At 45.4% G+C, this 15,498-nt stretch overlaps 1 protein-coding gene across 2 annotated transcripts in view; it reads right to left on the reverse strand.

The window, feature by feature from the left end:
- Window positions 1-15,498, reverse strand: part of ABHD17B (abhydrolase domain containing 17B, depalmitoylase) — a 151,474-nt gene that overhangs the window by 38,565 nt on the left and 97,411 nt on the right. For both annotated transcript variants that reach the window (XM_085633020.1, XM_085633023.1), the window contains one exon: window positions 5,797-5,976. In XM_085633020.1, coding sequence (XP_085489146.1) covers window positions 5,797-5,976 — 180 coding nt within the window. The remainder of the gene's footprint in view (window positions 1-5,796; window positions 5,977-15,498) is intronic.

Here is a 15,498-nt window from a genome sequence, read left to right on the forward strand (position 1 = left end):
AGGACTTGGCCGTAGCCCGGGAGTCCTTAAAGCGATTCAGCGCACTGTCCGCTTTCTCGCCAAACAGGCGAGTGCCATCAAACGGCATGTCCATGAGAGTGCTCTGGACATCGCCCGAAAATGACGTGGACCGCAGCCAGGCGTGACGTCTAAGCGCCACTGTGGTAGAAATGGCCCTACCTAGCGAGTCCGTGGTGTCAAGCCCACATCGTATAGCATGTTGCGCCGCATCCCTCCCATCGGCCAGAGCCTGGGTAAGTCGTGTCTGGACCTCCTCCGGACACAGGGGCAGCACGTCCTCCACCGCATCCCACAGAGTGGGAATAACTGTCCAAGAGACAAGCGGTGTTCAAAGACCGCAGGCCCAAACTAAGGGAGGAGAACAGCTTCTTGCCAAACTGTTCTAGTCTCTTGGAATCCCGGTCCGGCGGGGCGGTCGGGAAAGAGGATTGGGAGGTGGAGGCCTGGATAACCAGGCTCTCAGGGGTAGGGTGTTGGGACAGAAAACTGGGGTCGCCCGGAGCAGGGCGGTGGCGCCTGGCGACGTTCCTGTCCACAGGAGGAACTGTGGAGGGCTTGGACCAGGTGCCCTGCAGAACGTCAATGAAGGCCTCATTGAATTGCAGCAGAGGCTCAGTGGAGCTTGCTGCAGACTGAAGCACCTCAGTAAGGACGTTAGTCCTCACAGCCACGGCAGGCAGCTCGAGCCCAAGGGCTGCGGCCGCCTTGCGCAGCACCACAGAGAAAGCAGCGCCCTCCTCCGAAGCCACAGTCGGAGGAGAGACAAATCCAGTGTCTGGAGAGGTATCCAGGCCACTGGCCTCCCCCAGTTCATCTGCCCAGTCCTGGGACAGTTGAGCGTGAACGGCCATAGGATCCTCGGATCCCTCCCAGTTGTCCCCATCATCCGACTCCTGGTATAGAGGAAAAAGTAACGGAGCCGGGCAGTAGACATAATGTGTCTCTAGCGGCGCCGATCGGCGTCCATCGACGCCGTACCGGCACCGGGCCCGGAGTGGGACTGAACTGGGGCACGACGTCGTGTGGAGGTCGGCGTCGGGGGTGGTACCGGTGTCGACGCCGGCGGAGGAGGCGTGACGAGGTCGACCGGCGTCGGCGTGGACTCGAGAACGGGTCCCTCGGGCACTTGCGGAGCGGAGGCCGGAGCCGTCAATGGCGCCGGAGCCACCGGCAGGCAAGGCAGCCCAGTCGGGTCCGCGGGGCCCGAAGGCGCACCAGCGGGCGCCGACGGCGGAGCCAGGTTCCTCATGGCCGAGAGGAAGGCACTGACTTCTGCCGGCGTCGCGTCAGTCCCAGGGACCGGAGGGTATGGGGACGTGCGCGGCGCCTGCGGCTCCGCCGGAGCCGCGGGGGTGGAACCACCCTGACCCTCGGCCGAGTCGCGCGACCGGCGAGGGTCGGGGTGGAACCACCCTGACCCTCGGCCGAGTCGCGCGACCGGCGAGGGGAGTCCTAAGAGCGGTGTCGCCTCTTGGACTTCTTGGAATGCTTAGACTTACCCGAAGACTTGGATCCCGACGACCGATGGTGACGTCGGCTGCGGCTCCGCGACCGATCCTTGGACCTCCTCCTGGACCGGGATCGAGAGGCGCGCGGAGCCGAGTGGCAAATCTCGAGAAGCTTACGGGACCGCTCCCGTCTAGCCTTCGAGGTCAGGGCCTTGCAGTCCGAACACGACTCCGCGTCGTGATCGAGGCCCAAGCAGTAAAGGCACCGGCGGTGATGTACCGTAACAGACATCAATCGGTTACAGTCCGTACAGGCTTTAAACCCAGGCATCCTACCCGCACCGGTGTCGAGACACGATCAAAAAGGATCAAAAAAGTTAGTCAAAAATTGACTAAAGGGGTAGCTCTCCCGGATCTGCGCTTACTGGCGCGGAAAAAAGAACTGACGTCAGCGCGCGAGGGCGGCGTCTAAGTACTCCGACAACGTCATTCCGGCGCACGACGACGGACGCGGAGCCGCAGACGACGCCTAGCGACCCGCAAGGGGTATTGCTGATGAAAAATCTTCCGGATCCAGTCTGACGCCTGGGGATATTCTAAGGTGAGGAATCTAACTAACGCGTTTCTTTCAGATGCACGGCATCGCGAGGCCCCCCTGACCCGTGGGGAGGTATAACTTAGATAGTGCAACTCTGTGGCGCGCATTACCTCACACAAAGTCCAGGAGTGGACGCTCCAAGTTTTCCTTCCGAACTGTATTGCTGTGAATCTGAACAACTGCTTAGTAAAGAGTTGAAAATAGAATATATAAATAAAAAGTTCCCAGATAATGGATGGAATAGACAGATGTTTAGGGTGACTGATTTCTAGACCCAAGCTGTCAAAAAGTATCAACTTGGAATGCTGAGCCTGATGAGGAGTGGAAACCTTTGGAAATGGATATACAACACATGCCCACTCCTCAAGTGTGCTACCACAACTGCCATCCATTTTTAAAAGTCCTGGGGGTTGATTGCAATTAGAATGGCAGGACTCTGTATTGGTAGCTGTCAATTTCTTCGAAGAACCTCAGGCACCTGTGATGTTTCACTTGAAATGGAAGGTGGAAACAGATCATGAAGGTCTATGGCACGCATCCAATTTCCCCCATGGAGGGAAGACTAAAGTAGATGGAGAGCCAACATCTTAAATGTTTTTTTCCCGGATCTATTTTTTTTGGGGTGGAAAATGAGTCTATATTCATGGATGAATTCCTTCTTTCAAACTTTGACAATAATCACCCTTCTTGACATTTGGTTTTGCCATTGGATGCTGACCTCCCTTTAAAGTTTCTGTAGATAATAACGTATTGACTCCTTTGGAAGTATTACTGGCAGATGGGTTTTGGGCAAGTGAAAGTAGCAATTCTGCCAAATGTTCAGCATCCTTTTGCCTTTCATGATCGTTTGCCAAAATTAGGAATTTGACGATATCACTCTAGTGGAGAGACACATAGAAGGGGAAAGAGGAGTCACTGTTTTCCAGATGGCCTGCCTTAGGCCAAAGAAGATTAAGATCTTCTTCCTCTTGCTGGTGAAAGCTGCTGATACTATGGTCTTGGCTGATTTTTTATTTATTTTTTCGGGCCACTGGGAGAACTGAATCAGCTGCTGGAATAAACCAGAGTTTACAGGATCTGAAGTAATGTTTTTTTTAAATATTCCTTCTTAAGAGACCTTAAAGCTTCTCCTGGTCGGAATTCATCCAGTGCATCACCTAGCCCAAAGGATTCACTGAAAAGGGTAGTGCCAGAGAATGGAAGATGCTAAATTATTTGCTGGGCTTCTGATTTCAACCCAGCGACTTGTAGTCATGAGGATCGCCTGATTGCTGGTCTGTGGTACTAAACAGGAGTTGCCATGTCAGAGGATTTAAACAGGCCCCAATAATTTGGTTGGACACTATAATGCACTTTGAATTAATTTCTTTGAAGTCTTCTCTCTCCTCCGTTGGAAGGTCATCTGAGAAACTCTGCAGAGACAGTTAAGGAATGATTGTAAATTCCCAATAGAGTGGTGATCTTCTGCATCCAAGAACTTAATCTTCTTATTGGGGAAAACAGCTGACATATCGGTGTGAAATACTTATGAAAGTCAGCAGAGGTAGGAGCTGCACACAAAGGATTGTAGAACAAGTTGGTCCAGAGGCAAAAGGAGCCACTAGCAATGTATTAGACACTGATCTACACAACATGGCGGGAACCAGTGGCGGAGGTGTAATAGTCCTAAGAAAGGTTGATAGCTTCTGAAAGAGTGTCAGTCGGTGAATGAGAAGCCGGTGTCAGATGATCGAAGGGTTTTACCAAGGAAGTGACCTCTAGTAGGCAATTCATCTCTAGAATTCTCAAGTCTCAGGTCGCGGAAAGGTGCCGAGCCTTTAGTTTTAGGAGGCCTGAAGCCAATAGGTGCAAGAGTGTTGTAGATGTCCTTCAAGAGCCCGAGGGTCGTCAAGTAGTGTGGTAACCGCATACTATCTCTTGAAAGCAAGTAAGTAGCCACTGACACTTACTTGCCTTCCTCGTCATCTATTGGATGCATTGCTATTTGTGATGAGGGAGCCAGCAGAGATCAACATAGGAAGCAAGGCAGAAAGAGACCCTTCAGATCTGCCAGAGACAGCTTCTTGGTGCTCTCGGGTCTTCCTGTTGGCTGTGAAGTGAAGTCCAATCTCTCCCTAAGCTGCTCAATTAAAACTAGGTCCTGACAATAGGGTAATGCAGAGACGGTAAGGTATATGGTAACTGTTCTGCGAGAGGAGGATCAAATATTTAATTTTCTGAATCCCACCAAAGACAGGCAGTTCGGTAAATAAATGTATACAGCCTGATCAAGGGCCAAACAGGACAATTTCTAAGGCAACTTTGGGGATGACTGGGAGGGTAGAAAAGATTACAGGATCCTGCCGCCATCTAGAAGACAACAGAGGGTGCCCTCACTAAAGAATGAACACTGGTGACAGCTATCACGAAAAACGCTGATCTGTGTCTTTTTGGCTGAAAGATCCAGTCTGACAACTTGGAGCCTGCAGCTTGTCTATGGGAGCGGACACCTAACCACAGGTTTCTAACTCCTGCCACACAGACTGCGACCATGAAAGTGTTCCAGCTCAGTCCTAGTTACCAAGGAAAAGTCCATCTGTTACAACTACACAGTCTCAAATCCTGCTCTCTGTTCAAGTGGAAGAGTAGTTGAGAAATCAGAGCTGTGCAAAGACTACTAAAATATATTACTCTAAGACTCAACATGTACATTTGAGGCAGGCATTCTTCCTTTGATCACCCCTAAACAAAGTCAAAAGTTGAGGTGAGGGGTAACCTGTAGACTCCAACCACTAAGTATTCATTCCTGGCATGCTTTCATCCACTTCCCACCATAAAGGAATTTTAGGGATTGCCTATACTGCCTACATTCTCTTATTATGGTGCACTTCTTGGTCCCACTGCACTCACTGGTTCGGATACAAGTTTCTCAAGTCATTGCTTACTAACAAACTCACATAACTGCATGTGGCATCCTAGAACTGCCAAACTGAGATACTAGCCTTGGACTCGAAGAATATTCCGTCTTGTAGGGCAAAACATACAGATGGACAAAAGGCTTGGGTCTGCTTTGCTCAATGTCCAAGCCCTCATCGTTTTATTGATCCTGCTGACAGCACCCCTGAACAAAAGCAGATGTACAGAACAAGTCAAAGCCTGATCACCCCTTTTTAAAATGGTTAAGAAACCTACACCTCCTAGCACCTCAAATGAACTACCACTGAGCTCTACATTCAGATCAAAGAGAAGGCCCACGGAGTTACAATATTGCTGGCCATCCACATAGCCAAGAAACAGCTGGTGGCATTACGAGCCTACGATACAGAAACGCAAATCATGCACTAGCCAGATCCAATGATATACCTCAAGAGGCCCAACTCTAGTTCAGGATAACCAGCTTGAATCCCATTAAGAAAAGCTAAAAATAAAGTGGCTGAGCGGATTATTTTTATCCTCAATTATGTAATGTTCTAAAAGTTTTCTGTTATTTGGGTTTAACGCACTAGAAAATCATGTAAGTTGTAAACAAAGATGCCATGATAGAAAAAATTATTTACCCGTGAAGGTTTTTTTCATAGGTGCTTGTTCCAGGACTGGCAGGAGTACCTAAGTATGTTTTTGTTTTTTTAAAAGAAGCTGACATCAAAGTTAGAAGTAGAATTTGTTCCAATCTCATTCAGGTTTTAGTTCCAGTACAGTACAGATATTTAATATTTGCTCCTTGCTGGGGAGTCCCAGAAGAGAACTTACTTTGGGAAGGCATCAAAGCAGTAGGTCTTCTTTGTATCTGGGAAGGCAACCCGCATTCCTGAGGTTAAAGGGGAATGAAGTACAACAGCAGCACTCTCATAGCGAGCAGCGAGATCCACAGATGGAACAGTGCCTATACTTTGCCCATATATGATCACATTTTCAGGTCGAATTCCGTACCTAAAAAATTAAACCAGAAGTAGTATACATCAAAACACAATGCCAACTGGGATTATATTTAAGAAAAGGAACACACTTGATATTTAGGTACTCCAGATATAACACCCGCTGCAATAACATCTACACAGAACTTATTTTATATTTCATGTGAGAATCCGCTTCAATTACCGACCTCAGACTCAGTTGCTTATGCAGTCCTCCACAAGAAGCCAAGTCTGATGCAGCATGACTAGGAAAGCAGTAGTTACAGGCAGCCAACAACCACTTAAGACAGAAGAGAGGTTGGAGGATATCACTTAAGCTTAAGTCAACAAAGCAACTAGAGACTCATTCCACAAAATGAAAAGATGCATTTGCCCTTACCTGGGTAATCACATGATACATGCATCATTAGCTCGACTGCCGTCAATTTTATACTATGCAAAAAGACTCTACATCAACCTGGCAAACTAAATCAATTGCCAAACTACAAATACAGAAAACTTCAGCTAGTTAAGTTCTTAACCTAAATATGTACTATGCTGGATTCCTTCGGTCTTAAGGAAATCTTTGTATTGCACATTAGGGGCACTAGAGAATTGGACCTCGTTTATTACAAGAACTATCCGATCGAAGAAGAAACCTGAAATCAAAACCAGGCCCACTGTTAGCTCCTACAAGTCTAAAAACCTCACACAGAAAGGAAAGTAAATGTTTCTCAGTACAGTATGAAATAAACTGCTTAGGAAAATCAAATCCTTCAACATTAATTTCCAATTCAGAAAAGCTGTACAGTTCTGCCTCTTATAATCAAAGAAGTAAATGCCTCTGAGGCAACCAACCAGCTTTACTTGTTTGTATTTGCTGCTTGCAAACCTATCCTCCCACGTCGGTTTTCTTCCACATGTGTAAAATGCATTATCAGTCACTGGGGTTACACAGGAATTTACTCTTTGGGCAACACCAATATTCCAACAGATGGCAACACAATTAAAACCCTTGTCTCATCCATTCACCTTAGTGCAAGTACACTACCTTCTGGTCTGCAAGGTGATTTTTTGTGACTTCTACAAGAGGTATAAAAGGGCTAAACACTAAATTATAGATAACAATCTTGGCTAGACATTCACAGCTTGAATTCAACTGTGAATACATGCTGTACTATACTCAATCCTACACCACCTCCTTTGAGATAGTCTACCCTAAAACTAAAAGGCAGTTTTCTGTTCTTGGTGAAGTACTTAGTGTGCTGGTTAGAGGAGAACACCAACATAGTGCTTGGCGGTCCCCACAAAAAAACAAGTGGATACTGCTCGGATTCTGGATTTTGCTTAAGGGAACCAAAACATACAGATATACATTACAGTACATGCAGGGAAACAATTAACTGATGTGGCCTGGCATGAGAGCACAAAATAACAGTATGTACACCTTTCTAGGGGAAAAAAATTGAAAACGAAAGAACATGCAAAATAAATATTTTGAAATGATCTATAAATTAACCATGCTTTTTTGTGTAGTGAAACCTCCTCCCATTCTTTGTAGGAGTACAGAAAGGCTGAGGAAAGGTGAAGACAATAAGAGAAATTGTGAAAACAAAGCTTGAGCAGTATACCTGCTTATCGACAATTTCCAACCAAATTTACTTTTGTAAGGGAAAGACCGCAAACACAGACTCTTCTACAAGACAAAATATATTATGTATACTAGTCTCCCTAATATTGACAGGCTGAAACTCAGCCTTTCATCATCCGGAAGTTAATATGTTGAGTGCCATGAATTTGTGTATGAACATCGGTCATTAAACACCAATGATTACAAGCAGCTTTGTGGCAGCTGCAAGAGAAGGGGGTTGGGCAGCATGTTGCCTCTCAGGGTCTGGAAGCTATTTGACTAAACCAGAGAGGCATGTTGTAATTTAGGTACATTCAAGGGTTGCCACTACTGGTACCCCTGTTAAAACCTCAAAGGGGCGAAATTGCTGGAGAAATGCATGAGTAAGTAAGGATGCCCGGAGTCTGTGCCATCTTGTAATTAGTCTATTGACGGGGGGGGCAAGATCCTGGCTTAGCCTAGGTGTCCAGTAGTACGTCGGACAGGGCCTTCAAAGGAAGGAGACGTTTCCGAAATGTTTGACCTGGGTGAAGGATTAGTGAACTGTAATTCTAACCTAATGGGAGGTTTGGCTAAGGTCCAACAATTCTGCTGCTCTCCAAATCACTGCAGTTAAAAACGTAGAACCAAATTGATAAAAAGCGGAGACCGGGCTGGAGAAGGTAAGGTATTCATACAAAAGTCCGAAGATTTAGATGCACATTTTTCCCTGGTGGTTTCTGTAGCAGTTGATAGATTCAAATTTTTTCAAAGGAAACCAGGAAAACATTAAAATGCTGAAGAGCATGTTAGTGCCTTCAAAAGGTTGGCATGAACGTGTTTTGGTCTATTACATGATGGACTGACTTGCGATCAGATCATCATGCATGCCAGTAATCTCAATATTCAGGATGAATTGTGGGTCATTAGTGAATCTCCACTGAAAGAGGTCATTGGTCTGGTAATAAAAAAAATGAAAAAAGCAGAGGTAATGGTGTGATGTGAAAACTAACTGAAAAGGAGTATAGGAAAACAAATAGTAAGGTCAGCAGAACGATGGGTGGGAAAGTTTACCCTTCTAAAAAGAATAGACTAATAAACTATTTTTAACTCATTTTCTATAGAAACTTCCAACAAATTAAAATCATGGTGGTCTACACGTATGAATATTAAATTTACAGACAAAGCATGAGACACTATCTTAGAAAACTAAAATAAAGGACTTGGAGTCTCTATTCTTAAATGTAATTACTTCAAAATCTTGCATCGTTTGCAATGGTCCCAGGCTAAATTACACTCTGCCAACAAAGAGAATCGGGACCAAGTTTAGTAATGTATAACACCGGAATGTGACATTGTTCACATTTTGTGGGATTGTCCCAATATTCGTACATTCTAGCTCCAGATTGAAACGTTTTTGAAGGTTCACTATTAATTTTTCTCTATCAATTTGAGATGATACTTTCTAATCATACTTTTAAATAGCTCTCCACCGCTCAGTCTAGCCAACATTAACATTTTACGATTTTGGAGGGTAATGTTAAACCACACTCCACTCCTGGCCTAAAGATTTATTTGATGCAGCTTCTTTTGCGAAAATGATTTATAAACTAAATGAAGACTTGCATCATTTTGATCATATATGGGGACCATTATTAGGCTTACAGTGATTCAGCTTTCTTAATGTATGTTTTTTTTTTTTTATTGTTGATGGGTTTAAACATGCTTATTATGGATTAGGTTACTTACCGAATAAGCATCTGTTCTTGGCATAAAGTGCTGCTGATTTACATGCTTTGCGTAAGTTGGCATCTAGTATTGGGCTCAGATGATTACAAGTTGTTTTTCTTCAAAGAATTCTTGTTGAGTCACGAGGCTGTGTAACTCCTCCCTTCGGTAACACAGCACATGGGCATCGACTCCATTGTTAGATTGTTTTCTCACAGGCAGGTGAGAATAGAGGTGGAATCAGTGTAAGCTGTGGGATGCCCAATCAAGTAATGTAGATTAATGTAAACTGCCAACCACACTGGTATCCGGGAGGAGGATGCATGTACTACAAGAACAGATGCTTACTCGGTATGTAACAATCCGTTCTACGCATGTATGGCTGTAGATACACATGCTTTGCTTAGACTATAAAGCTGTCTCTCTTCCAAAGCGGTGGCTATCCTTAGTTAGAGTAGTTTGAAATAGAGTACGTAGTACTGCCTATCCAACACTAGATTGTTGGCGTGCTGCCACATCCATACAATAATGTTTGTGAAAGTCTGTGGTGTGGACCATGTTGCTGCACTGCACATTTCAGTAACTGGAATGTTCCCTAAAATGCCATAGAAGCCCCAATATTTCTGGTGGAGTGGGTTTTAGGAGTAACTGTTAGTTGTCTTTTAGCTTTTACATAACATGTTTGGCTGCATTTGACTATCCATCTGGCAATACCATTTCTTGAAATTGGTCTCAGTATGTGGAGGTGAAAAAGCAACAAATAGTTGTTTTGTCTTTCTGAATGTTTAAGTCCTGTCAATATAATACATTAAAGCTCTTTTGACATCTAAGAGTATAAAAAGTGATCTTTCTTCCACTGAATCTGGGTTTGGAAAGAACACAGGTAGTTCAATGGATTGTTTCATAAGAAATGGAGCGACAACTTTAGCGAGGAACTTTGGGTTTGTCCTTAACCTCTTCAGTGCCCCGCCCTTTCCACGCCCTGTGCCGGGCGTTTCATTAGTGGGCGGGGTTCATGACGAGATAGTCTCGTCATGGGCACAGCGCAACCGCGCTCCATGACGAGACTATCTCGTCATGGGCACTGAAGGGGTTAAAACCACCTTGTTTGGCTTGGTGTATGGTTCTTTTAAGGTTAATGCTTGGAGTTCACCAACTCAAAGTCAAGTAATTGCTATTAAGAAAGCTACGTCTCCCCCCCCCCCCCCCTCGCAAGTTGGGTAGAGGGCACATGCAGACCATAATGATCGGGACTCGCTGCCCAGCTCTCTCCCTTAGGATGACATGATGGCTAAACAGCTCATAGAAACCTCATTGACAGTCCTAATCTGGAACATCAATGGGATGGGTGATAAAATAAAACGGGGGATTGTATTGCAGTACCTCAAACGAATTTTAACATGACGCTAAATGATAAGATAAACATACAACCTGCACGCCCCTCGATGAGGGTCAGCGGGCACATGACTGAGTTTCTGGCAGCTATGGGCCTTACTGATATACGGCACCACTTTCATCCTGATTTGGCACGATTTACATATTTTTCTAACGCGCACCATAGCCTCTCCTGTATAGATTACCTCTTAACCCACTTAGCAAGTATTGAGAATTTCCGGGAGCCACGCTGTCTTCCGCGAGGCATCTTGGATCACTCCCCGGTATGGGCAGAACTTACTTACAATAAACAGCGCCAGAGATCCACAATATCCATGGCTACTTACGGTCCTGGATATAAATGAACGCCTGCGAGAGCACTCGGAAAACTATTTTAAGGAAAACGTCGGTTCTGTTGAATCAGCTTAGACAATTTGGGAGGCCTATAAAGCGGTGGTGAAGTGACAGTCACGATCACTTAAGGTGGGGCACATAAAAAAAACAACGGGCACAGATAGAACAAGTGGAGGACGATCTCCAGACTCTCGAGGCGGAACATATACAATCTCCAAATGAGGACACTAGGCATAAACTACAGGTCAAGCAGCTTGAATATAAAGCTATACCTCGGGGACATGCTGGTGCCAAGCTGCTGGCAACGCAGCATAGACTGCATGAGCTCGGGGACAGGGCCGGAAAGCTGCTTGCCTGGTTGGAGCCGAGGGTGATAGCTGAGCGATGGGTCCCTCAGTTAAATATTAGTGGTACACAGACCCTTTCAGACCCACAAGAGATTGCAGAGGCATTTGCAGATCATTTTGAACAAATCTATACTCCCTCAGTCACCACTACCGCCGAGGATTCCAGTAGATTCTTGGTGTACTTGCCTTTACTTACCCTGTCCCCCAGCAAGAGAGAATCGCTGGAGGACGATATTACTGATGGGGAAGTCCGCAGGGGCGATAGGTAACACAATCCGGGAAGGCAATGGGCCCTAACGGGATCCCTTTTGAACTCCTCAAATCCACCAGCTCCGCAACGGTACCTTACCTGAGGGGCATGTACAACGAGAGCTATGAGATGGGGTTTCTGCTGGAGGATCAGAGGCTCGCATCCATTGTAGTAGTCCGTAAACCGGGGAAACCCGGTGAGAAATGCAGGTCCTATCAGCCGATTTCACTGATCGATGCGGAGACCACAATCCTTGCGAAATTACTGGCTTCCCGGTTGGTGCCACTCCTCACCTCACTTGTATGTGCAAATCAGTCCGGCTTCATGCCGGACCGCAGCGCAGCCCTTAACCTCCGCAGGCTCCATAATGTGATCGGCCCTAAACATGTCATAGAAGGTGCCATAATCTTATCCCTGGACACCAAAATGGCGTTCGATTCAATCCAGTGGCCTTGCTTCTTTAAGGTGTTACAACGCATGGTGTTCGGACCGAAGTGGCGACATGGGTCAGAGGGGATTTTTTATTAAGAGGGTAGAAATGGGCAGAGGGACAAGACAGGAAATTACTCTACGCAGACGATATCCTGCTCTATCTAGCAGCTCCCACGAAATCACTTCACAGAATTTTAAACATCTTCACAAATTCTGGGAAATACTCGGGGTACTCGATCAACTGGTCCACATCAGTGCTCTTCTCACTACATGGGCCGGTTCCGAAACTCCCGCCGGGGTGTGAGGTAGAGGAGAAAGGGTTCCGCTATTTGAGAACCTAGTCACTCCAGATCCTTACATTTTCCACACTAAAAATCTAGCTGCGCCCCCTGGGTAGGCTGAGGAACGATGTTAAACACTGGAGGTTTTCCGTTACCTGCAAATCTGCCATGCCCTCACTGCTGCACTCTGAGACTGCTGGGGAGATACCAGAGTCCTGCCCCCCTGGAGGATAGGTTACTCTGAACCCCTGCCGAAAAAAGCGATATCACTGACCTATCATAAGATAAGCAATAATCTGCCAAACCCACTTCGAAGCCTTTGCAAAAAATGGCAGGTTGACATAGTTCCATTAGATGACTAGGATTGGCAATCTGCACTTATGTCTTCGAGAGAGGCAGCCATTCCTCTTAAATTCAGACGTATCCAATTCAAAGAACTGCACAGATCGTATTTCACCTGGGCCACACTTCTAAAGATCAGGCGCAGGGAAGATGCACCTTGCCTGCGACAGTGTCTCGAGGAGGTCACCCTGTACCACACTCTATGAGATTGCTCACACAAAGGTTGTCTGGGATGGAGCTACACGACACATGGCTATTGGGAAGGATATCCAACTGACACAGAGATTGGGGCTTCTGAATATTTGAGAAGCAACAGACCTCACTGTTGTGGAACAGCAAAGGGTCACCCTGGGTTATACATTGGTGACACGTGCAGTTGCCATGCATCATTGGGGTGCAACTGAGGTGCCGACCGCGTGAGGGAGGAGGGGGAAAGGGGGAGAAGCTAAGTCGTTGGATAAATGCATGATTGCCAAAAAAGTTGTATTTAAATCAAAAGGTTCTCCCAGGAAGTGGGACAAAAAGTGGGGGTAAATGGAACACTTGCGGGTGGAGATATGCACCCCTCCCAATCTTTAGAAGGAGTTAGGAGAACAACAACGGAACTGAACTGAGCAGGTGTATGGGGTGTACTAATATATACGAAAACTGTAATTCGATCCATATGCAAATGCTTTTTATACGATATTGATACTGTATTAAAGGTGACCGCTCAGTTCTATAAAATAACAAAAAATCTTAAATATGAAAAAAAAAAAAAAAAAAAAAAAAAAAAATCAAACTTTCCAAGATAAATACTGGAACTGACATGAATGCAATGGCTCAATGGTTATCCCATGAGCTGTGTTAATACACATTTTAGATTCCAAGCTGGTGCCAGCTTGGGAGGAATGATTCTTTAAAGTCCTTCCATGAAGATATTAATGGCAGATATCTTGAATAAAGAGGTCTGTTGTCTATTTTGTAGATAGAATGCAATTTCAGCTAAATGTGGTCTTAGACGTGTAGGCAAGACCTGATGTTTGTAGATGCAAAAAGATACATTATTGTTTGTACTTGCACATCAAACGGTCGCAATTTTGGTTTTGACAATAGATAACAAACCTTTTCCATTTGGCTGGTAACACTTTCTGGTTATAGGTTTCGCTCCTCTAAGAATATCCATACACGATTGTGGAAGGTTTAGGTACCCAAATTCTATTACTTCAGAAGCCATATCGCAAGGTTCATTTATTTGTGATTGGGATGTCTTATTCTTCATGGTTCTTTGTGAGAAGGTCCAGGAAAAAGTTCCAGTAGAGTGGTGACCCATAGTTGACAAGCACATGTGGGCACCACTAGTATTAGTGCAAGTGAAGTTTGTTGCAGCTTCTTGACCATAAATGGAAGTAGGGGGAGAGAGGGAAAAGCAAGAGTGGGAATCTGGCTGCGAAGTTGTGCCACCTTGCGTTTTCTGGCGTTGCGAACAGGTATAGTTGTGGAAACCCCCATTTGCAAAAGTATGTGAATAGAACTTTGGGTTGAAGTTCCAATTCGTGAACTTGTTGCTGCATCCTGCTGAGGACTGCAACTTGATTGCTCGTTTTTGGGACATGTCCTGCTAGGAGATAAATGCTTTGATGTAAAGCTAAACGCCATATTGTCTGTGCTAGGTGTGATAGCTGAAGAGAGTGTGCTCCCCACTGTTTTTGTAAATACACTATTGTCCCCCCACTGTTCTTGTAAATACATTGTCATATTGTCCGTTCGGATTAAGACAACTTTGTTCTGTAGGCGAGTTAGTGCTAGGTGAACAGCTTGAAGCTCTCGGTAGTTGATATATTCAGACTCTGGAGTTGTACCACCCATATTCCTTGGATGGTTAGATGTTGAAGGAGAGTTCCCCAATCCGTAAGAGAGGCATCGGATGCAATAAGGACTTGGGGAATCTGGTCTAGAAAGGCCGCCCTTTGGATAGGTTTTGTAGGTTTCCAGAGAGTGGTGTATGCGGCTGTCTATCAACACTAGCTCTTGTAACTGGCCCTGTGACTGAGTCCATTGATGTGAGAGGCATTCTTGCAGTGGTCTCGTATGTAGTCGGGTTTATGGAACTATGGCTATGCAGGATGCCATCATGCCTAGTAGTCTTAGTACCAATTTGACTGGGATTTGTACTCCCGCCTGAAATGGTTGTGCTAAAGATAGAATGTTTTGAATCCTGACTGAATTTGGAAGTGCTAACACTAGTCGAGTATTGAGAATGCCCCCAAGTAGGTTGTATTTTTGCTGGTAGCAAGTAAGGTTTTTGCAGGTTGACTGTGAACCCTAACTGGTGTAAGAGTGAGAGTTCTAAGAGTATATTGGCTGCATAGGCTTGAGCGGTTTGCTTTTAGAAGCCAATCGTCTAGGTAAGGGAAGAGATTAATATTCTCCATTTGTAGATATGTTGCTAATACAGATTTTGTGAAGGCCCTTGGCACTGTGGTGATTCCCAAGGGAGGCACTTTGAACTGATAATGTTTTCCCTGGAAAAGAAAGTGTAGGTACTTTTGGTGAGCTGCGTTTGTGTGGTGGGATGTTTGGAGGCGTGGTGATGAGCTCCAGACAGTAACCATGTTGGATAATATCCAATACCAATTGATCGGTGGTAAAATCCTTCCATTGCAATTTAAGACGTCCCCCTAAGAGTGTTAAATGTTATTGGGTGTGCGGGTGGAATTTCCATGACCACGCTCACTGAAATTGTTCCTCCTATATTTTCTTCTGTAGAAACCTCTAGATGGTGAGGATTGATTCCGATTTTTGTAGGAGGTTGCTGATGTATCAGCGGCAGACCTAGCGCCTTGTCTAAATGAGGGGCGCC

The sequence above is a fragment of the Triturus cristatus genome, chromosome 2_1 (genome assembly GCF_964204655.1).
Source record: "Triturus cristatus chromosome 2_1, aTriCri1.1, whole genome shotgun sequence".
NCBI lineage: Eukaryota > Metazoa > Chordata > Amphibia > Caudata > Salamandridae > Triturus > Triturus cristatus.